The sequence below is a fragment of the Phacochoerus africanus genome, chromosome 8, assembly GCF_016906955.1.
Source record: "Phacochoerus africanus isolate WHEZ1 chromosome 8, ROS_Pafr_v1, whole genome shotgun sequence".
Classification (NCBI taxonomy): domain Eukaryota; kingdom Metazoa; phylum Chordata; class Mammalia; order Artiodactyla; family Suidae; genus Phacochoerus; species Phacochoerus africanus.
The window spans coordinates 63,149,703-63,170,981 of record NC_062551.1 but is presented as its reverse complement, the minus strand read 5'-3'; the positions used below and the strand labels follow the sequence as shown (position 1 = coordinate 63,170,981).

Here is a 21,279-nt window from a genome sequence, read left to right as displayed (position 1 = left end):
GGCCCGGGGTTGGGGGGCGATGAGGCGCAGGTGATGGGTGGGGGTCCAGGAGTTGGGGAACTGCTTGCCCCAGGCGGAGGAGCCCATGATGGGCAGAGTGAGGCATCTGGGGCTCATCTCCTCTTCCCGCAGGACAGACTCCCTTATCTCTCCACCCCTGTGCTCCCAAGGACTGATCCCAGCAGTGGGGTAGGGCTCGTGGGGCAGAGGGAGGACAGGTGGGGGCCAGGGACGCTGCCAGGGAAGAGTCTGGAGGCTGAGGGTGCCGAAAGCCCGCGGACCCGCTGCAGAGACCGCGTTTGTAACAAAGTAGCTTTTATAGGTCCCCTACTGGACGCTGGTGGCCCGCCTGCTAGGAGCCGCGGTAGCCCACGTCCTTGCGTTCCTCCTGCGCGGGCCCCGGAGACGGCTCCTGCGCCGGGTCCCCGCCGCCCACCCGCGGCCGCCCGCTGCCCGGGGCCTCGGGGTCCGGGTCCTGGGCGCCGTCGGGGGCCGGGGAGGGCGGCCGGCAGCGCCGCGGCGCGGAGGAGGGCTGCGCGGGCGGGGGTCGCCCGGGCGCGCCCCCGGGGCCCCGGGAAGGCGCGGGCCTGCGCGCGCCCGGCCAGTCGGCGGCGCGGAGCGGGGGTGGCGCGGAGGCCGTGGCGTCGCGGGCGGGCGGGCGGGGGACGCTGCGGGAGCCCCCCGGGCGCGGCCACAGGTCCGCCTCGCCGTTGTGCAGGAGCACGAAGCGCCGCTGGGTCAGCAGAGGCAGCATCTTCTCGCTGCGCAGGCTCTTCCGGAAGGTCTCAAGCGCCAGGTCTGGAGGTGAGCAGGGGGCATCGGGCCGGGGCTGGAAGCCAGGGTCAGGACCCAGCTTCCCCGGCGTCAGGGTTGCCGGCTGGGGTGGAGGTTCTGGGAGCGGAGGAGGTGGTGAGGGGGTGGGACTCCGTGGGCAGGCACAGCCTTGGTGGGGACCGTAGGGGCATGAGCAGTGGGTGGGTTGCCGCGGGGCCCTAGGGATGTTGGCCAGCCAGGTGCGTGTGCGTCTGAACCCGGGGGAGAGGGTAGGCTGTCCTATCCAGGACTTGGACAGCGGGGCCGGGGGTGGGGGGGTGGGGGGTGATGGTTTGAGGGCTCCAGGGGCTGGGCAAGGGCCTCACCCAGGGTCTCCATGACCACGCCAGGAATCACCTCCTTCAGGACTTGGCAGTTGGTGTGCAGGGCGGGGTTGGAGTTCATCTCCAGCAGCCACACCTGGACCCAGCGCTGGTTAGCACCCCTCCCAGCTTATCACTTGGCCAGCGGGAGGCCAAGGCCCTGGTCCCCATTAAGACAAGTGACCTGGGCAGGTTGCTTCCCTTTTATGGCCTCGGTCCCCCATTTGCCTAAGGGGCTTAGACTCTGGGGGTCTGAGGGTCAGGCCTTCGGGGCTTCCCAGGTGCAGGGGGAGCAAAACCTTATGCACACCACCCCCAGGGCTAGGGAGGGCACCTGACTGCCCACGCTGGATGCCCGCCTTGATGGTCAGGGTGCACGCTGAGGGCCCCTGCTCCTTGTACCTGCCTGCCAGGCCCCACCCCCGAGGGACACCTCAGCAGCACCTTGAAGTTTTCATCGATCAGGAAGTCGCAGCCAATGAGGTCGAAGTAGCCTAGCTTGCACTCGAGCTTGGATTTGACAGCCAGGAAGCAGTGGGCCATGATCTCCTGCATCCGTTTCTGCGGGTGGGGCAGGGAGGGGTCACTGGTGTCACCTGTGGGCCCTGATTATACTCGCCAAGCTTGGAGAGCCACAGTGACACCCCTCGCCTGCGCTCCCACACCTGCCCACACGTTCACGTTTCAGAGTCTCAGGCTCACAGAGAGCCCTTCACTCTCATTTTATCCTGCAGCACATGTGTGGATTCCTCTTGTGTGGCAGGTACTGGGGGGAGAGTGGAGAGGGCTTACGAGGGGTCTCTGCCTTCGAGCAGCTCCCTCACAGGGGAGAGAGACACAAGAGGGACGTGTGAGCCATCGGACACCTTGTGCTGGGCGTGACACCGCACGTGCTGATGGAGAAGATGAAGCAGGAAGGAAGGGTCTTCCCAGGTGTTTGGTCTGAGACTCTGGAAGGATGGAGCCCCCGTCAGCCCAGGAGAAGAGGGCCGTGGGGGTCTGAGGTAGCTGTGAGCTTGCAGATGGGGTGTTATAGGCCAGGGTTCAGGTTCAGGGGAGCGATCAGGGCTGGATGTTGGATGTGGACTCTTAAGCACATAGTTGGAATTTAAAGTCAGGAGACGTCCATCGCCAATGGGTGCAGATGAAAGAGCAGAGCTTCAGGCCAAGCCCTGGACCTCCAGAGAGCAGTGGTGGGAAGCCGGGGGAGGGGGGGGCGCTGAGAGGGAGGGGCAAGGTCCTGGAAGCCACAGGGAATGGGGGGCTGTGTCTGGGTTGGCTGTGTCTGGGTTTGGTGCCAAGGAGGTCACTGACAAGCCTTGCAAGCATTTCAGGGAAACAGTAGGGAGAAGCCATGTGGAGCAGGTTCAAGAAAGACAGGGAGGGCATCACACAACTGGCAGAGGAAGGGCACCCAGAGACGAGCCGCTCCATACAACCAACCAAAACCTGGCCCAGCCTCTCAGCATCGACCTTCTCGGAACTCTGGTGTTCAGTGGCCCGAAGAGGGTGTCTTCAAGCCAAATCTTGACTCTTGGTAACAACAGCAAGCTTTGTAGCAGTTTAACTTGCCCTACTTTTGTCCTCACTTCCAAGCCTGCGTGCTCAGGGCTGGAGACAGCAGGATGGCCCTGTCTGGGAAGAATCGTGGCCCTTTGTGGTGATGTGTCCTGTGGTTCCTTGGAAGACCTCACTTGAAAAGAACTGAAGGAAAATAGAAGAACCACGTCTTACCAAAGATGGGATATCAGTAAAGAGATAGAAATTATAAAAGGAAGCCAAAGAGAGATTCTGGAGTTGAAACATACAATAACTGAAATAAAAAATCGCTAGAGAGGCACAACAGGACATGTGAGTTATTGAAAGATAAGGCAGTTGAGATGATCCAGTCTAAGGAACAGAAAATAAAAGGAGTGGAGTCCCTGTCGTGGTTCAGTAGAAGCGAATCTGACCAGACCCATGAGGACGCAGGTTCGATCCTTGGCCTTGCTCAGTGGGCTAAGGATCCAGTGTTGCTGTGGGCTGTGGTTGTAGGCCAGCAGCTTTAGCTCCAATTGGACCCCTAACCTGGGAACCTCCATATGCCGCGAGTGTGGCCCTAAAAAGATAAAAAGAAAAAGAAAAAGAAAGTAAAAGGAATGGCGGAAAATCAAGCTGCAGAGACTGTGGGCACCATGGAGCAGACCAGCAGAAGGAGAATCCAGAAAGAAAGGAGGGACAGAGGTGAGAAGAGTTTTTGAGAAGATAACGGCAGATAACTCCCCAAATTTGATGAGAAATAATCTACACATTCAAGAAGGTCAGTGAGCTCCAACTAGGGTAAATGGAAAAGATCCACCACAGCATAAGCAACCTTTCAAAAGACAAAGACCGGGAGCCAGCGTCGGAAGCAGCGAACAGAAGCCACTCGTCGTAAAGGACCCTGGGTGAGGTCAACAGCCAGTATCACATCCAAAACCACGGAGTCCAGAAGGCAGTGGGATGACACATTCAAAATGCTGAAAAAAAATTGTCATCCGGACTTCCCGTCCTGGTGCAGCGGAAACGAATCCAACTAGGAACCATGGGGTTGTGGGTTCGACCCCTGGCTTTGCTCAGTGGGTTAAGGATCCGGCGTTGCTGACAGCTGTGGTGGAGGTCGAAGATGCGGCTCGGATCCGGTGTTGCTGTGGCTGTGGTGTAGGCCGGCAGCTGCAGCTCCGATTTGACCCCTAGCCTGGGAACCTCCATGTGCTGCGGGGGTGCAGCCCTAAAAAGACAAAAAAAGAAAAAAAACAAAAACAAAAACTTGGTATTAATCTGAATGAGATTGTTACAACTTAAGATGTTAACGGTAATCCTGAGGGCAGCAACTAAGAAAATAACTTAAAAACATAATTAAAGAGATGACACTAGGAATGGTGCATTAGAAAATACCCCATTTTCGGCCCGACTGCCGCCCGAGGAGGGCCCCTCGCTGGACGCCGCGTGGAGGGGAGGCCAGGGGCCCATCGGACCCAGCAGTGGCCCTGAACCGACAGTGCACTCCTGCCCAGGCCCAGGCCCTCGTGGGCCCCCAGGGCACAGGCCACCCCATGACCTCCCAGCCCCCGTGGCCCTGACCCGGGGCGCCCCGGGACCCCAAGGTGGTCTTTCTATCGCAGACACAAAGGACTGCTGGTGAAATAAAGTGTGTGAGGCTTCCATGCATGACAGGTGTGCGGGTGCGGGGGCCTGCGGGGCCCCACGCTGAGGGTCTGGGCATAGGTGCTGCAGCCGCTGGGCCGTTGGCACCACCACTGGGCCAGGAGAGACCTGGGGGCCACAGGTCTGGAGCCCCTCCGGAAGCCTCTCCGGGGGGTGACCTCGTCCCTTGCTGCCCCCACCTATCCGGAGGGGGGAGGAGGAGAGGACTTTAGAAAAGCAGCCCCGGCCCCCAACTCCCAGCCCAGGCCACGGAAGAGCAGCCTCTGCTGGCAGCGGCCCCAGAGACAGCCCGGACCACCCTTCCCCCGCCCCAGGCGGCACCAGGACCCTGGAGGGCGCTGGGGGTGGAGACCCCACAGGTGGGGCCCCTCTCCTCCCTTCCTCCGGGTCTCCGCAGGTGCCGGGCCAGGCCATCAGACCGTGCCCCACCCACACTGGGCGGAAGGCCAGCAGCCCTCAGGCCCGCCCTGCCCTACCCGCTGGGGCTCAAGATGGCCTGTCGAACGCTGGCTCCCAACCCAAACTTCCGGATGCTGGTGCCACTGCCGGCCTCGTGACCACCCCCCCCCAGCCCCTCCCTCCCCCTGAGAATTCCAAGCAGGTCCTGGGTCCCAACCCAGCTTTACAAAAAAGGACTGGCTGGTGCCTCGGACCCAGGGCTCTGAGGCCAGAGTTGGGGCAGAAGGACCCCTCTGTCCTCCGTCCTCCCTGCCCCCTTCGGGCCCCAGCTCTCTTCTGAGCGCCCTCTGAGAGCCAGGGCAGCTCAGAAAATATCTATTTAACACAAAAGGAGGCAGTAATGGAGGAACTGAGAAACAGCCAAGACGTGACTGTAGGAAAGAAAGGGCAGAAGTAGCAGATGTAAATCCGAACCTGGCAGTCATCGTGGTAAATGTAAAGGACCTAGTTTCCCGACTAAAAGGTGGAGATGGGGGCAGAATGCACTCCATTCACCGCCTGTGAGGCTCGTGTTAGATCCCAAGACACAGATAGGTTGAAAATAAAAGGATAGAAAAAACATATCTCATGCAAACAGTAACCAAAAGCAGATGAAGGTACAGGAAAATAATGCTATATTGGAGTTCCTGTCGTGGCGCAGTGGTTAACGAATCCGACTAGGAACCATGCGGTTGCGGGTTCGATCCCTGCCCTTGCTCAGTGGGTTAACGATCCGCCGTTGCTGTGAGCTGTGGAGGAGGTTGCAGATGTGGCTCGGATCCCGCATTGCTGTGGCTCTGGCGTAGGCCGGTGGCTACAGCTCCGATTCGACTCCTAGCCTGGGAACCTCCGTATGGCGCAAGAGCGGCCCAAGAAAAATGGCAAAAAGACAAAAAAAAAAATGCCATAGACCAGGTTCGCTTAAACGTGGAGACACATTACTAGTCAATGAAGAACTTGCAGACCTGGCCCAGCAGCATACTCACAGAACACCATACCATGTCCAAAGTATGTTTAGCCCAGAAACACAAGACTGACTCCACACACACCATCACGGTAACACGGCACGTTAAGAGGAGGAAGCTACTGCACCCGCGACCGCATGATGCTGGCTTAGGACAGACCCTCACACCGGTAAAGACGGAGCATCTGGAAGCAAACACATACCCCCTGGTCAGCTGCTTTCCAACAGAGTACCAAGGCCGGTCTCTCTGACGAATGGTCCTGGGACCGTCGGATAGCCACAGGCAAAGGACTGAAGCTGGACCCCTTGGTCACACCATATACAAGAGTTAACTCAAAAAGAGCTAAAACTATAAAACTTTTAGAAGAAAACATAGATACAAATCTTTCCAACCTTGCAATTCCTGCTGTGTCGCAACGGGATTGGCGGCACCTTGGAAGCCCCGGGACACAGATTTGCTCTCCGGCCCAGCACAGTGGGTAAAGGATCTGGTATTGCTGCAGCTGTGGCTTAGGTTGCAGCTGTGGCTTGGATCTGATTCCCGGCCTGGAAGCTCCGTATGCCGAGAGGCGGCCAATAACAACAACAACAAAAAAGCAACCAAAAACTTTACAGCCCTGGCTTTGGCAATGGATTCCTTTTTTTTTTTTTTTTGTCTTTTCCAGGGCCACACCCTCGACATATGGAGGTTCCCAGGATAGGGCTGATCTGAAGCGCGTCTGCGACCTACACCACAGCTCACGGCAATGTCGGATCCTTAACCCACGGAGCAAGGTCAGGGATCGAACCCACAGCATCATGGTTCCTAGTCGGATTTGTTTCCAATGCACCACGGTGGGAACTCCGGCAATGGATTCTTAAATATGCCATCAAAACATGGATAAAAAAGAAAAATAGATAAGGTAGACTTTATAAACATCTATAACTTTAGTGCACAGAAGGACATTATCAAGAAAGTGAAAGGAGGAGTTCCCTTGTGCTGCGGTGGGTTAAGTGTCCAGCATTGTCACTGCAGTGGCCCGGGTCCCTTCTGTGGAGCAGGTTTATTCCCTGGCCCAGGAACTTCTGCATGTGCCGCAGATGCAGCCAGAAGAAGGAGGAGGAGGAGAAAGTGAGAGCTCACAGAGGGGGGCAGATACTTGCAAATCGCTTCCCTAATAAGGGTCTAGAATTCAGAATATGTCAAGAGCTCTACAGCCTTATAGGAAAGAGCAAACCGAGGGTCTCCACGGAGACGCTTCTAGAGCAGCAAAATGGCCAGTAAATACATGAAAAGATACTCCGAGTTGTGAGCGTTAGGAAACTGCAGATCAGCCCACAATGAGATACCACATTACGCTCACGGGATGACTAATAAACGAACGAGATAGCAAATGTCAGCAAGGACACAGAGGGACGGGAGCGCTCATACACTGCGATGCGATGGGATGGGAAGCACTGCAGCCACCGTGAGAAGCGGTCTGGCGGGTCCTCAGAGGGGTCACACAAGAGCCACCACATGACTGTGCAGCTCCCTTCCCCGACGAGGACCCAAGAGACGTGCCCGTGCATGTTCCTGCAAGACTCTGTCCGGGGTATTCACAGCAGCATTGTTTACAACAGACGAAAGTAAAAGCAGGAGTTCCCGCCACGGCGCAGGGGGCAGCGTGTCCGACTGCAGAGGCTCCGGTCGCTGTGGAGCCACAGGTTTGATCCCAGGCCCTGCGAAGCGGGTTAAAGGATCTGGCATTGTGGCAGCTGTGGCGCATGTCAGAGCTGTGGCTCAGATTCAGTCCCTGGCTGGGGAGCCTCCACATGCCATAGGTGTGGAAATAAAAAGAAAAAAAATTTTAATTGAAAAAAGTAAAAGCAACCGCATTGTCTATCAACTGATGAATGTTTATCTGAACCGTGCGTGATCCATTTACACAATGAAATATTACTCCTTTATAAAAAGAATGATGCAAATAGAGCTTGAAACCATTATGTTCAGAGAAAGAAGCCAGGAGAGCCCGCAGATCGTGTAGCCTCTTTCAGATGAAAAGTCCATGGGGACGGGAAGTAGACGAGTGGCTGCCGGGCTCTGGGGGACGCGGCCGTGGGGAGTGGTCCATGGGTCCAGGGTTTCTATCTGGGGCCATGAACATATTCCAGAATAACAGAGTGGTGGGGATCGTGCAACTCTGCCTAAACCAGACTCCACGGGAATGTACTCTCTAACAGGGCGACTTTTTTTTTTTTTTTGCTTTTTAGGGCGGCACCTGCGGCACGTGGAGGTTCCCAGGCTAGGAGGTGAATTGGCACCAAAGCCGCTGGCCTGCGCCACAGCCACAGCCACAGCCATAGCAGATCCGAGCCGGATCTGCGTCCTACCACAGGTCACGGCCACGCCGGATCCTTCACCCCCTGAGCGGGGCCAGGGATCCAACCCGCAACCTCACGGTTCCCCGTCGGATTCGTTTCCGCTGCGCCACGGGAACTCCGACAGGGCGACGTGTGTGTTGTGTGAATGATCTCATTTGAGAGAGAGGGAGCAGTGAGTCACTGCAGGCGCCTCCAAGCTGCCAGCTTCCACAGCGCACGTGGCTCCCCCTGCAGGACGTGCCAAGGACTAGCCCCCCCCAACCCGCCGCGCGCTCAGGGGTCCTGCCCTGGGGGCGGGCAGGGGTGCACGCACCGTGAAGGTGGTGAAGACCCAGTCTCGGGGGAGGCCCCTGGTCTTGCAGAACTTGTCGTTGATGTAGCGGTTGAGGTGCTCCATGCTCCACACTGTGTCTTCCTTGAACAGCACGTAGAGGGGGCTCTTCTTCTGCATGAACTGGGGGACAGTGCAGCACCTGGAGGCCCTGCCCCCACGGTGGGCGCCTGCAGAGACCCTCACCCTGACCCAGAGACCCAGGGGTCCTTGGCGATTCTGCTCCCCAGGACACCCTGCAGCGGCCCTGCTTTGCCGAGACCCTCCCACAGCACCGGCCTCGGAGAAGTCGCTGCAGACCCCCGCACCCGGAAGGGCCGCCACCCGCTCTTCCTAATGAGACCCTCCCACAGAGGCCCCTGCCCGCAGGTTCCCTCCACTGAGGTCCTCGCAGAGAACCCTGGCCCTCGGCTCCTATCCCTGCCCGTGCCTGGTCCACACCCGGAGGGAGCTGAGCTGGGGGCCAGGGGGCAGGGCGCTCAGCTTTCACCAGGTGCCCGGCTGTGGCCAAAGGTGAGAGGCAGTGCTGACTGCAGGCAGGGCGGCCCAGGCCGGGAGCTGGATTCTTGAGCAGTGATTTTGTCCCAGGCTGCAGAGAAAGCCCTCGTCTGTGGGGTGCACTTGCCTGGTTGGTTAAATGGCCACCGAGGTCACTGGAATGGGCGTTGTAGAGGCTGAGGGTGAGCCGGGCGTAGCCGTGGCCGAAGAAGACCATGCAGGGCACGGCGCAGGCGATCAGCAGGTAGGAACGCACGTCGAACTTCTTCCCGTCCAGCAGCAGCGGGTTCTGGATGTACCTGAGGGGCGTGGTCAGCCTGGCCCAGGCTCCCTTGCCCCCCCCCACCACCACCCCGGCCAGTTCCTCAGCATGCCCGCCACGTGCCTCAGGTGTGACCTATGGGTCCCCTGCCCTAGCTGAGGCCCCCCACCCTTGCTAAGGGGATATTATAGGTCAGGGAGTTGGGGGGGGCCTGGCCCCTGGAGCTCAGCCCACTGTGTGGGTCCGGGGTGCCCCAGGGACAGCTCTCCCCAGGAGCCCGGGAGGCAGAAGCAGACTCGGGGCCCCTGAGGGCAGAGGAGGAGGTGGGAGAGCTGCTGGGAGGAGAACGGAGGGGTGACCTTGGGTCTTCAAGGGCAAGTGGCTTTGGAGAGGCAGGGAGGGGAGCTCCCAGTGAGAGGGCTGTAGGTCTGAAGACCCAGAGGCTGGGAGCAGCTGCTGGGGTGGCAGCTGCAGGAGTGAGATCACAGCGGCAGACAGGCAAGCCCAAGGGGACCCTTCTGAGGCTAGACTGTGCCCCTTGGACAGAGACGGAGGGAGCAACGGAGGGGGTCTGCTCTGGCTGCAGCCGTGATGGCTGCGGCCGGCCAGGTGGGGGGTGGGGCAGAGGCCGGAGGACAGAGGGTGCAGGACCCAGACTGGGGCATAAACTGCCCAGGCCCTCCCTGCCCCACACCGGTCTGGGAGTTGTGGGGGGGGCATCTCCTCTGAGACCCCGACCAGGTGTGACATCCCCACCTCCTCTGGCTGGACAGGGGCCTGGCTGGGGTACCGCAGCCTTCCACCACCAAGGACTCCTCTGTGGGCCCTGTGACCCCTACCGACTCTCACGGGCGGCGGGCCCGAGGTCGCCCCCCCCGCCCCCGCCCGACGCCCCTTTGGGACCCACGAGCAGCACCTCTGCACAATCCGCGCCTGAGGTGCCCGGAAGGGCATCTTGCGATAGACGGGGTCGTCTTCGAGGCGCTGGGTCTTGGCCTGGAGGGCAGCAGCTTCCTCCTGGCTCCTGAGCAGAAAGATGCCTTTGCCCTGGTTGGAGGCAGTGGGCTTGCAGATCCATATCTGGGTTTCTGTGGAGAGAGCCGCCTGAGACTGGGGCCGGCCCTGCCCTGCCCCCCTCATCCCTGCCTAGCCCATCCTGGGCCCCAGTCTTGTCCCTGGCAGCCCTGACTCTACCCAGCCCTGGCCACACCCACACTCCTTCCAGCCGTGATGGCCCCAGGCTTGGCACCCCCAGGCTTGGGCCTCAGCTAAAGGTGAGCCATGACCCTCCCCTGCATTGCCTGGTGCCAGCGCTGAGCTCACCCACCCTGGCTGCACCTTCCTCTCCCTGCCCACGCCCCCACCTGGACCTTGCAAGGCCCTGAACTCAGCTCTAATCTTGCTCCCACTTTGGTCCAGCCCCACACCGGTCTCTCCCAGAGCGGGCCTGGCATCCAGGGGCCTCTCACCATCAAAGAGGGTGAAGAAAGCCTCTCTCTCTTCCCTGATATCCAGCCGGTAGGTCTCTGGGAAAAATTCTTCCATTTTTAGCACCCTGGGGAGGCACGACGGTGGGGAGGACGCGGGGAGGGTGGTCCCCTCCGGTCAGCTTACTGACCTTCCCAGGAACCTGAGCCCAGGGTGGCCGTAGGAGGCTGTTGGGGGAGCTGGGCTCGGCTCCAGGCACCTGCAGCCGTTGGTTCCTCTGACACCTCCCCCTCGCCCCCAACCCTTTCCTTGCAGAACTTTGCACCTTCTGTTCCCTGGCCACGTGCACTCTTTTCCAGCTCATGCATGCCTGCCTTCTCTGCAGGCCTCTCCGCCCACCTCCCTGCTCTCACCCCTGTTGCTCTCAGGCCTTTGTGCGTGGTCCATTCAGATCTGGGCCTCCAGGCCAGGACAGCGTCCAGCAGGCAGCGAGCAAGTGGCAGGCACAGGTCCTTTGGCCTGGGATGCCCTTTAACCCCTTTCACTGACCGCTAGGTCACCCTTCAGTTTAGGGCGGAATGGCTGAGCCAACCTACCTCTGTGGCCCAAGGTTTCCTGGGCTGGTCCACACAGGCTCTTCGAGGGCCAGTGTCGTGTCCTTTCTGGATCTGTACCCAGGAGGACCCAGGACCTAGCCTGAGCGGCTCCTCTTGTGTGGAGAATGGGTGGGGGCTGGCAGTAGCTTGGTGGTTTGCGGATGGGTGGAGGCTGGATGGATTTTGGACGGAAGTAGGGGGATGGGCAAGTGGTCTGGGGGGGAGATGGGTGCCTGGAGGAGGGGGGGGACTGGAGCTGCTGGCAGAAATGGGTGGAGGTGGACAGCTGGGCAGGGGGATGTAAAGATGGCATCAGATGGCCGGGGCGGTGGCTGGGGCGGGGGGGGGGCTGTCCCCGGGGTGGGGGTGGATGAGGGAGGCAGAGGGTGGGTGGCTGTTTGGATGGGTGGGCAGACTTGTGAATGGCCAGGCAGTGAGTGGATGGGGGGTGGGTGGGAGACTGAGATCTCGAGCATGCCCAGGGGGTCAGGCTGTGTGGGGGCGGGGAAGGATCTGGGGGACGGTTGGGGGGGGCAGTGGAGACAATGCAGGATGCCAGTGGGGGGCTCTGGGGCGGGCCCGTAAGGACCGCTGGGAGCTGTGGGTGTGGGTGGATGGGCTGGCAGCAGGTGTTGGGGGCGCGGGTCCATGGCTGGGCCATTGGGAAGACAGACCACGGGCAGACCGGCTGGGTGGAGGGCGGTCAGGACTAGCGATGGGCTGAGCCTCTGGCGGGTGGGGGGATGTGTGTGCAGCTGGAGGGGGGCCCCCGGGGGCCAGGGCGGGCTCACCTGGCCTGAGGGCAGGGGGCCGGCTTGCTGGTCTTGCTCACGACCCGCGCACGCTCCCTCAGGGTGCTGAGCAGCCCGATCTTGGTGGTGAGCAGCTTGTTGTTGGGGAGCTGGAACAGCAGCTGCTCGCCTGGGGTTACAAAGCCCGGGCAGCGGCTGCGTGTGGCACGGAGGTCCGCACCCCCACCCCCAGCCCTTGCCCGTGCCCCCACCTTCCCGGAAGCTGCAGTACGTGTCCCTGCTCTTGACCTCACACCACTTCAGCTGGTAGTCCTCCCGCCGCGCGTCCTGGATGCGCTGCCAGCCCTTGCTCTTGCAGTAGGAGCTGATTCTGCAGGGGGAGGGGCGGCAGTGACCGGGGGCCGTGGGGGCCACCAGTGCATGGCAGGCTGGCCTTGGGGGCCGCGGGGCTGGGCCCGGCCTGAGGCCCCACTCACATTGAAGCCCCGTTGGTGCCTCCAATGTAGAAGAAGGGGCCCTGCCCGCTGTTGGACGGCCGCTTCTCCCCCGCCAGAGGGTGCTTCTCCAGGAGGGTGGCCTGGGGCGTGGCAGCGTCATCCTCGTCCAGGTCGTCTGCGGGCAGGTGGGTGGTCGGAGGCTCTGGCCCAGCTGGTGGCTTCTCTGCCCCTGCCTGGGCCCTGCTGAGCCCACCTGCCTCTCTGCCCCGTTGGCTCAGCTGGTGTAGGAGCCCCTCTTCTCGGCGGCTCCCCATTGATCTCTCACGGGCCCAGCCTGTGAACAAGGGGGGCGTCAGAGGGGGTGGCAGGGGAAGTGGCCCTTCAGAATCTAACTGAGCCCTGGGCAGGTCCCCCCGACCCTGCTGTCTCAGCCCATCTCAGCTGTCTCAGACCCAACCAGGGCCTCCTAGGAGAGAGGAAGCAGTGGCCGTCATCTAGGGCCAGCCCCGGAAGGGGCAGGATCCCTCCTTACCAGCAGGGCAGGGGCTCAGTATGGGGCAGAGGCCGGGGTGTGAGGCTGGAGCTGGGGGCAGACACGATGCCAGGACATGTTCAGGAGGGTGGGCCGGGGTCACAATGTCCATCGTGACGTCACGGGTGACCCACGTTGGTCAGGAATACCCTTTGTGTGCCTGGTCAGACCTGGTCTCTGCTGTGCCCTGCCCAGTTGGCTGGCCCAGATCCCACACCTAGGCGGGCGTCCTGTTGGCCCCTCTCCCAGGGCGTGGCACTGTGGGTGGTCCCCGTGAGAAGGCCTTTCCTGGGAATAGGGTGCCTGTCCCCAAGGAGGCCCTGGCTGCATTCACCTGGCACCTGGGCGTGGCTCCGCCGGACCCCTGCCATCCTTGACCGCTTGCCTCTCTTCTTGCCAACCTGGGTCCGAGGGGGCAGTGCCCGGCAGTGGGCAAAATGGGTGTGGCCACAGGCTGCAGGGATTGGGGCACCAGGGCAAGGACACCCCTGGGAAGATGTGGCCCCCACCCCTCTGCGGGACCTTCGGGTGGCTCGTGGCCCTGGCCCTGGCCCTTGAGCTGGGCACACGGTCAGGCTCACCCCGCCTGGGGCGGGGTGCTGCCCAGCACCCTGCATTAGGGCTTCCTCTTGTGGATGGCTCTGGCCTCCGTGGTGACCGTGGGGCCTGGTGGCCCTTGGGGACAGGGCCGTCTCTGCATCCTGGCTGTTGGGGATGAGGCCCCTGCAGGGACGGTCGGGTGGGCGCCGGTGTCTCTGTGCTTGGCCTCGGTGCAGGCTGTAAGGAGGGCTGTGGTCAGGCCTGCGGGCAGTGATGCCCTCTCAGCAGGCACCCCTAGAGTCAGGGCGAGGCAGTGTCCTCGCTGCTGCCCCCGGCCCTGCCTGAGGAAGATGCCTCATTCGGGCTGCCTCTCCTGGGTGCCTAACTCAGGAACATTTTAGGGAACTGTAGCCCTTCCTTGTCTTCCCCTTTTGGGGCCGCCTGGGAGGCTAGAGCTTTTAGAAGGGTTGAAGAAACACAAGCAGTGGAAAGCCAGCACCCTAGGGGGTTGGCTGCCAGAGAGGCTCCTGCACTTGCAAACCAGGTGCCAGCAGGCTGATCTCCAAAGACACTCGCTTTGCAAACAAACCAGCTGGTCACCCCAGAGGTGCTGCCCAAGACCTTCGTCTCCACTTAGGACAGAAGAGGCTAAACCAGGAACAGCTGTCGCTATGGCTGCGGGGGCTGAGCAGGCGCTGGGAGGGTCTCATACCCCTGCCGAGGGTGGCCGAGCTGTGCGGATGACCCGGAGCCCCCTCCCCAGCCCCACCCCCCAGAACAGGAGGGCTTCTCTGTGGGGGCTGGACCGGGCCAGCTTGGCTGGGGGGCAGGTCTGAGCCTGCAGGGAGGGTGCGTGTGTGCGCGTGCGCCCCTGTGTGTGACTCTCCATGCTGCCTGGGAGACCCACCCCCTGCCGGCACATGGGACCCCCACGTGAATGCTGGTCAGCACCATCCCCCAGCGCTCTTTACGTGAGCGGCCACTGCGCCCACAGGCATCTGAGGGAGGCCCCCAGGTGTGAGCCAGAGGTGGACACACACACAGAGACACACACAGCCAGGCTCAGAGGAAGAGAGGGGACGAGGCTGGGGAAACAGCCCTGGGGACATGCCAGGCGGGACCAGCTTCCACCGCCAGGGGGCGGGACGGTTAGAACCAAGGGACAGAGACTGGGGCAGAGCTCTGGAAACTCAGGATACGGGAGAAGGGTCAGAAGTTCATGGCAAGGGAATGGGCTGGAAAGGAGAATTCCAGAAGGAAGTGGGTGACTGTTGAGTCTGGGGACCCAGCCGGAGACATCTCAGCGCAGGAGGCAAGGCTCCCGCCACCAGCCAGCCGGCCGGGTGGGACCAGCCAGCGGGGTGTGACACCTCCAGACCTCCCTCGGGGGATTCCTGAGGCAGGCTCTCTCCAGAGGGGTGGGCCCAGGGAGGGGAGCTGGGACTTTGGCATGGATCAGCTCTGTGCTCGTGTCCCCACTGCGGGGCCGGCTGGAGGGGTCACAGCATTCTGGTGAGGTTGCTGGGAAGACAGTTCCTGCATGGGACATGCGCAGACGCCTGCCTGGTCACGCCTATTCAAGGAGGGCCCGGGTGGTGATGAGGATGAGAGGGCCAGCCAGTGCCAAGCAAGGCGGCCAGCCTGGAGGCAGCGTTCTTTGTGCTGTGCTGTGAATGTGGGTGGTGTGGGTGCCCCCCACACTGATGGGTAACTTCTGTGGTGTCAGCAGATGCTGCAGTGGGCACGCCCCAGAAACAGGAGCCCGGAGATGGGCATGGGGCGCTGGCTTTCAACACAAGCCTTATGAGCCTGTGCCTCTATTTGACGTGTCTTAACTCCAGATGTTTGATTGCTTTCAAAGAGTATTAAACAGGTTGTGAACTGCCATTTCTCGTTATTCAGATCAGCAACGATTAAGAAGAGGAAAAGACCCGGGGACACGCACGGGCGGGGGCGCCGGGCTGGGGCTGCAGGGTGTGGCCGGTGGGGCCACAGCATGGGGCGCAGGGCGGGCGGGCGCAGGGCTCAGAGCGACGTCCCGAGAGCCTCTGCTGAGCAGTGGCGTTTCTCAGACTCTTGGAGGGACCAGTTCTAAATATGGAAACAAATCTTCACGCGGAACGACGTTCACAGGGTGTTATGTATGGTGGCAAAACATGGGCACCAGTGGCGCCGCCCGCGGCGGATGATGTCCCCAGACGTGCTGCAGAAGAGCGGGGGGGAGGGGGGGGTTCAGTGGAAACAACTTTCTAATGAATTTGTAAGTAAACTTTTTACCTGGTCAGGTAAAAAGACCGGCAGGAAAGGGCGCCCCCGTGTAATGAGCAGAAGACGCTTGCAAACCTGCAGGAACCATCCAAGGGGTGGAGGTGACGTCTGAGTCCCGCCAGGAGCCTTCTCCGAAACACGCGTTTGGCCACACGGGCCGCTAGGAGGTGCTGACCTTGCTGGATGGGCTGGTGCCTCCCGGCCGGGGGTGAGCTGCCTGGGGGGACGTGGCTCCCCGTGGACTTTAGGAGGCCGTTCTTCTGGGGGTTGGCTCTGGGAGACAGACCTGGTCCTGAGCAAAGGAGCTGGGCCTGAGGGGCTGCCACCCCCGGGAAGCATGACCTTCTCAGCCCAGCCTGGGAGTCTCTGCCCCTCACGCCACGGCCCTAGGGGTGTGGGCCCTCTGCAGGGGGGCCTCTGCCCAGCCAGGTGGCCCCTCCCCTCCCCTCCCCTCCCACGCCTCCTTTATGCTCCTGGGCAGAGTCCTGAGAGGACCCGCAGGGCTCCTGGGGGCCGGGGGACCCGGTGGGGGGCACTGGATGGCAGGCCGCAGCCTTCGTGCCGGGTCTGGACCCCTGCCGGTGGCCCACCTGTCTCACTTACCTGCCCGACCAGGTGGTGTGAGTCCTCTGCCCGGGAAACAACAGTGGTGACCAGGCAACCGTCTCCCAGCAACCACAGCCCCAGGAGAGCAGGTGGATTGGGAGGGGCAGGAGGCTAGCACCGCAGGGGCGGGCGGGGGTGGAGTGGGGAGCGACTGAGACTGTAGAAGGGGTCCGCCTGGGCCCTCCATCCTCCCAGAGCATTCCTGAGCCTTCTCAAAACCCCCAGAGCCAGGCCCAGACCCCGACTTGACCCCATAACGTTTTGTGTGAGGGCTTTTCCTGCTGTGTTTCTCCCCTCGTCACAGCCCCAGTGTGTGGAGTCGGCACTTCACGATCCAGGAGGCGGGGACTTGGTGAAACCGCGCCCCCCAAGGGGTGAAGGGGGCTCCCCTCCAGGGCCCTGCCCAGCGCCCCCTCCACCCTCCAAGCCTTGCAGTCACCAGAGTCTCTTCTCAGGGTGCTTCTTGTGGGGTGGACGCGGTCCCCGTGTGTGTCCTCGTCCTGAGCCCCGAACCTGCGGCCGCAGCCTCACTGGGAAGACGGGCCTTGCCGATGGACTTTAGCTGATGCGCCCTCCATCCAGCGACCAGTGTCCTCACGAGAGGGAGGCAGACAGAGAGGGGACAGGCTGACCGAAGACGGGGGGCGGGGGCGGGGTAGGCTGGAGGGAGGCGGCCACACCTGGGAGGCCCTGAGCCCTGGCTTCAGAAGAGGTGGGCAGGACCCTCCCTGGAGCCTGGGGTGGGAGTGCGGCCCTGACGCCTGGCTCCTGGTCGGGGACTCTGAGGGAACACACGGCGTTTGTGTAACTCGCTGTGGCCACCCCAGCACGTGAATCCACCCCTTTACCCCTCCGAACTTTGAGGGTCCTGTGCAGCAACCCCCACTAGGGGGAGGCCTTCCTGACCCCGGTCAGAGCCTGACGCAACCCCGGCCACGTGCCTGCCTGTGTGGTCATGCCAGTCTGTGGCTGAGACGCTTTGCCCCGGGGGTAGGGGCTGCTCCTCTAGCCAAGTCCTTGATGAGGGCTGTCCTGACCTTAGGAGCTGACCTGGGGTGGGCAGGCCACTTGCTCTCCCTCAGCCTGAGCCCGGACCCTGCACTGTGCCCCTCGGGAGCCCACGCCCCCTCCCACATCACTTCTCGAGGCCCAGGCCCCTCAGAGGCTCCCCCTGCTCCTCTGTGACTACCCCCCACCGCCGGGAGGGGTGCTGCCCAAGTGGCAATATCATGACATCTAGCCTCAAACTCAAAAACTGCCTCATAACCCAAAAAACTGGTGTGGGTGCCAGCCCAGCGGCCTTTCCCACGATGGCCTGGGGCTGGGTGCTCAGTCGCCTCCACAGCCTGGAGCAAGGCAGCCAATCATTAACCCGCCAGAACCGCAGGGCGCACGCGTCTCCCCAGGGCAGCTGGGTGGCCAGGCTGCCTCTGGGCTTAGATGTACTTGGCTCGGGTACACTGGGCAGCTGCCCTGCTCTGGGTAAAAGCGCAGGGATCCTCCTGCACTGGTGGTTGGGGTCTCCCAGCAGGTCAGGCCCACCTCCCCCGCTGGAGAGTTGGCACCTTTGCTGGGGCTGTACCAGGAAGCCCTTCTCACTGGCACTTGGGCCGCCTCTGGCTTCTAGGTCCTTCTGCTTGGCTTCCGGCTGGTCCCTGCTGGGTTGCCTGCTCAGAGAGGCCTTCCTGGGTCACCTTCACCCTACCCCACGCCCTGCTCCTTCCCTAGTACTCCGGCCTCTGGGTCGCCAGCAACCCCTGCTCTGACGTGTCCAGTCCCCAAGCCTCCTCATCATCTGGTTCCCTCAGGGCCTTCCCATCCCCAGGGTCTGGAGCTGCCCTGGCTCTCAGAGGGCGCTCAGAAGAGAGCTGGGGCCCGAAGGGGGCAGGGAGGACGGAGGACAGAGGGGTCCTTCTGCCCCAACTCTGGCCTCAGAGCCCTGGGTCCGAGGCACCAGCCAGTCCTTTTTTGTAAAGCTGGGTTGGGACCCAGGACCTGCTTGGAATTCTCAGGGGGAGGGAGGGGCTGGGGGGGGGTGGTCACGAGGCCGGCAGTGGCACCAGCATCCGGAAGTTTGGGTTGGGAGCCAGCGTTCGACAGGCCATCTTGAGCCCCAGCGGGTAGGGCAGGGCGGGCCTGAGGGCTGCTGGCCTTCCGCCCAGTGTGGGTGGGGCACGGTCTGATGGCCTGGCCCGGCACCTGCGGAGACCCGGAGGAAGGGAGGAGAGGGGCCCCACCTGTGGGGTCTCCACCCCCAGCGCCCTCCAGGGTCCTGGTGCCGCCTGGGGCGGGGGAAGTGTGGTCCGGGCTGTCTCTGGGGCCGCTGCCAGCAGAGGCTGCTCTTCCGTGGCCTGGGCTGGGAGTTGGGGGCCGGGGCTGCTTTTCTAAAGTCCTCTCCTCCTCCCCCCTCCGGATAGGTGGGGGCAGCAAGGGACGAGGTCACCCCCCGGAGAGGCTTCCGGAGGGGCTCCAGACCTGTGGCCCCCAGGTCTCTCCTGGCCCAGTGGTGGTGCCAACGGCCCAGCGGCTGCAGCACCTATGCCCAGACCCTCAGCGTGGGGCCCCGCAGGCCCCCGCACCCGCACACCTGTCATGCACGGAAGCCTCACACACTTTATTTCACCAGCAGTCCTTTGTGTCTGTGATAGAAAGACCACCTTGGGGTCCCGGGGCGCCCCGGGTCAGGGCCACGGGGGCTGGGAGGTCATGGGGTGGCCTGTGCCCTGGGGGCCCACGAGGGCCTGGGCCTGGGCAGGAGTGCACTGTCGGTTCAGGGCCACTGCTGGGTCCGATGGGCCCCTGGCCTCCCCTCCACGCGGCGTCCAGCGAGGGGCCCTCCTCGGGCGGCAGTCGGGCCGGGAATGGACGGCATTACCAGACAGTATTAGACAGAAGAACCAGATCTAACCGTGCCTGGTAAGACACCCATCGGCGGCAGTCTCATCTGGTGGCCCTTCTGGAGGGCCCGGCCTCCCCCACTGCCTGTCCCTTGGCAGGAGCCCCAAGGAAGCAGGAGGGCTCAGCAGGTTGCGAGACCCCAGATCCTCCCGTCTGTGGAGAGGTCCCAGAGGCCCCAGTGGCCTGGCCTAGGGCTGTGCCGAGGAGCGCTCTCCCGAGACCCCATTGGGTAGCGGCCCTGGAGGCACACACTTTTGTGGGCGCAGCTGGGGAGCAGGCTGGCCCCCCTGCTCCTGATCCTGGGCCAAGGTAGCTGCAGCGCCCTCTCAGCTTCCTGGAAGGCCTTCGTTGGTTAATGAGCCACAGCCAGGGTGAGCAGAACCCCCCGCTGAGAAGAGCTGCTGGGGCCCAGGGCACAAGTGCCACCCCTGAGCCTGTGTCGGCTGAACCTGGCTGCTGTCACATCAGAAAGATAAAACAAAGGGCCATCCTGGCCTCACTGATTTGGGACAGGGGCCGTGTTCTCCATCTCACCTGTGACACTGTGGGGACTGGGGCAGGGAGAGCAGCACAGAACGTCCACCGCACTGGCCAGTGGGCGGGAGCCAGGCACCTGGACACACTCTTGTCCTTCCTGTGTCCCCAGTGGGCTGAGCGAGTGCGACCCCCTTTGTGGAGTAAGAGAAACCAGCGCCTTGTCAGCTGGGGACTCTCAGCAGAGGGTCAGCAGCCAATGGTGCTGTGGCGGGGGTGCCCGGGACAGCGTGGCGGATGTCTGACCCCAAGTGGTGGACTGGAGGGGCCAGGAAGCAGAGGCGAGGGCTGCCGGCTGCCAGCTCCATGCCAGCTGGACAGTGCATTTCCATGTGGCTGCTGACTGTGCCCGACGGCCGTTCTGTTGAGTGAAAGGGCCAACCCAACCCTTGCGCGGAGGGAGCGGCCAGGTCCCCGCCAGGCCAGCCTTCAGGCCAGCCTTCAGGTCACTTGGGGAGGCACGGAGGGCCCCGATGTGGCAGACCCGGCCCTGTGCCCGGAGCTGAGACATGCCATCTGCTCATCCCCTAGCCGGCCCTGAGTCCAGGAGCTCAGGACGCACGTCCTCGGGCCACTTCCTGGCTGGCGATGGGTCACCTTTGAACATCGTTACCAGACAGTGTTAGAGTCGAGCCGAGAAATCCAGCACTGTCCGGTAAGATGCCCACAGAGGCCCAGGTGTGCCTCGGCCCGGGGACGCGGACAGACCTGGGTGCTTGCCCTCCGCAGGCCGGCCCAGGCTGCTCCCTGCTTTCCCAGAGCCAGAAAACCCGGGGCCATGGACCTCGGACCAAGGCCGGAGGTGTTGCTGGTCTGCCAGGTGGCCCACCCACCCGGGCCCGGGCTGGGCCTTCACCCTCCAAAGCCTTGGCTGCGGCTCCGCTCAGCCCACACCTGCCAGGTGCGGTGGCAGCACCTGCTTGGGCGCCATGGGCAGGGCCCGGATACCTGAGCGTCCTAATCCCGGCCCCCGGGGGTGGGGTGCTCCGTGCAGCTGCAGGAAGCCTTTGATGCTAGGGGCCGAGAAGGGGGCTCAGCTGCGTCCGGGCCTGGGGGGAGGGGCCTGGCCAAGGTCAGCTTTCTGCCTAAGCCCCAGGCTGTGGGCGGACGGGCTGCCTGGGAGTGTTGGGGTCCTGTGGCCTGGGTGGGGTCTGCATGGGGAGAGGGCGGGGCTGGGGGCCGGTTCGGGGAGGGCGGCCCCGTCGCTGCGAGCAGGGCCCCGCCGTCATCATTACCAGGCAGTATTAGAGACCAGACACCATCCAATGCTGCCCAGTAAGATGGCGGAGACTGCCCCCAACTGGGTCTGGGGCCGCCCGGCCGGGGCCCAGAGGAGCCTCGAGGGGGGCGTCCCGCAGCCTAAGGTAGAACCATGTCTTCCTAGGGCACCGAGGTGGGGAGAGACCGGGAGGGGCAGGGGCTCAGGCCAGGGGAGGTGGGGTGGCGGCCCCTGGAGGCCCCAGGAGGCCCCTGGAGGCCAGGTCCACAGGAGGACCTTCCTGCGCAGCCAGCCCAGCTGGCCCCGCGGGG

The 21,279-nt window shown here is 62.6% G+C and overlaps 1 protein-coding gene across 11 annotated transcripts; it reads right to left on the bottom strand.

The window, feature by feature from the left end:
* Positions 1–318: 318 nt before the first annotated feature.
* Positions 319–20,886, bottom strand: TTLL10 (tubulin tyrosine ligase like 10). 11 transcript variants are annotated; one of them, XM_047791135.1, is made up of 13 exons: positions 15,787–20,886; positions 13,238–15,646; positions 12,625–12,705; positions 12,411–12,546; positions 12,186–12,304; positions 11,974–12,103; positions 10,628–10,713; positions 10,075–10,246; positions 9,024–9,195; positions 8,381–8,521; positions 1,581–1,697; positions 1,140–1,233; positions 319–798 (listed from the first exon to the last, which is right to left on the bottom strand). In XM_047791135.1, the coding sequence occupies exons 2-13, from the start codon at positions 13,518–13,520 to the stop codon at positions 353–355; spliced, it is 1,977 nt and encodes a 658-aa protein (XP_047647091.1). In that variant the 5' UTR covers positions 13,521–15,646; positions 15,787–20,886; the 3' UTR covers positions 319–352. The 11 variants fall into 11 exon arrangements, with proteins under 11 accessions (XP_047647091.1, XP_047647089.1, XP_047647090.1 ...); XM_047791133.1 differs by adding an exon at positions 11,183–11,254 and having other exon boundaries at positions 12,411–12,705; positions 15,787–20,882; XM_047791128.1 differs by lacking the exons at positions 319–798; positions 1,140–1,233; positions 1,581–1,697 and adding an exon at positions 11,183–11,254 and having other exon boundaries at positions 8,078–9,195; positions 12,411–12,705; positions 15,787–16,003; positions 16,315–16,340; positions 16,757–20,879.
* Between the last annotated feature and the right edge of the window lie 393 nt (positions 20,887–21,279).

What these genes read in the sequence shown, in the direction of transcription:
- TTLL10 (XM_047791126.1), bottom strand. Translation starts at nt 13,520, where the DNA reads ATGCAGGGTGCTGGGCAGCACCCCGCCCCAGGCGGGGTGAGCCTGACC. An exon ending in GGAAACCTTGGGCCACAGAG is followed by an intron (nt 10,714 to 11,182) that starts GTAGGTTGGCTC and finishes GTGCCTCCCCAG; the next exon opens with GGTGCTAAAAATGGAAGAAT. An exon ending in CAGGCGCGGATTGTGCAGAG is followed by an intron (nt 9,196 to 10,074) that starts GTGCTGCTCGTG and finishes CACGCCCCTCAG; the next exon opens with GTACATCCAGAACCCGCTGC.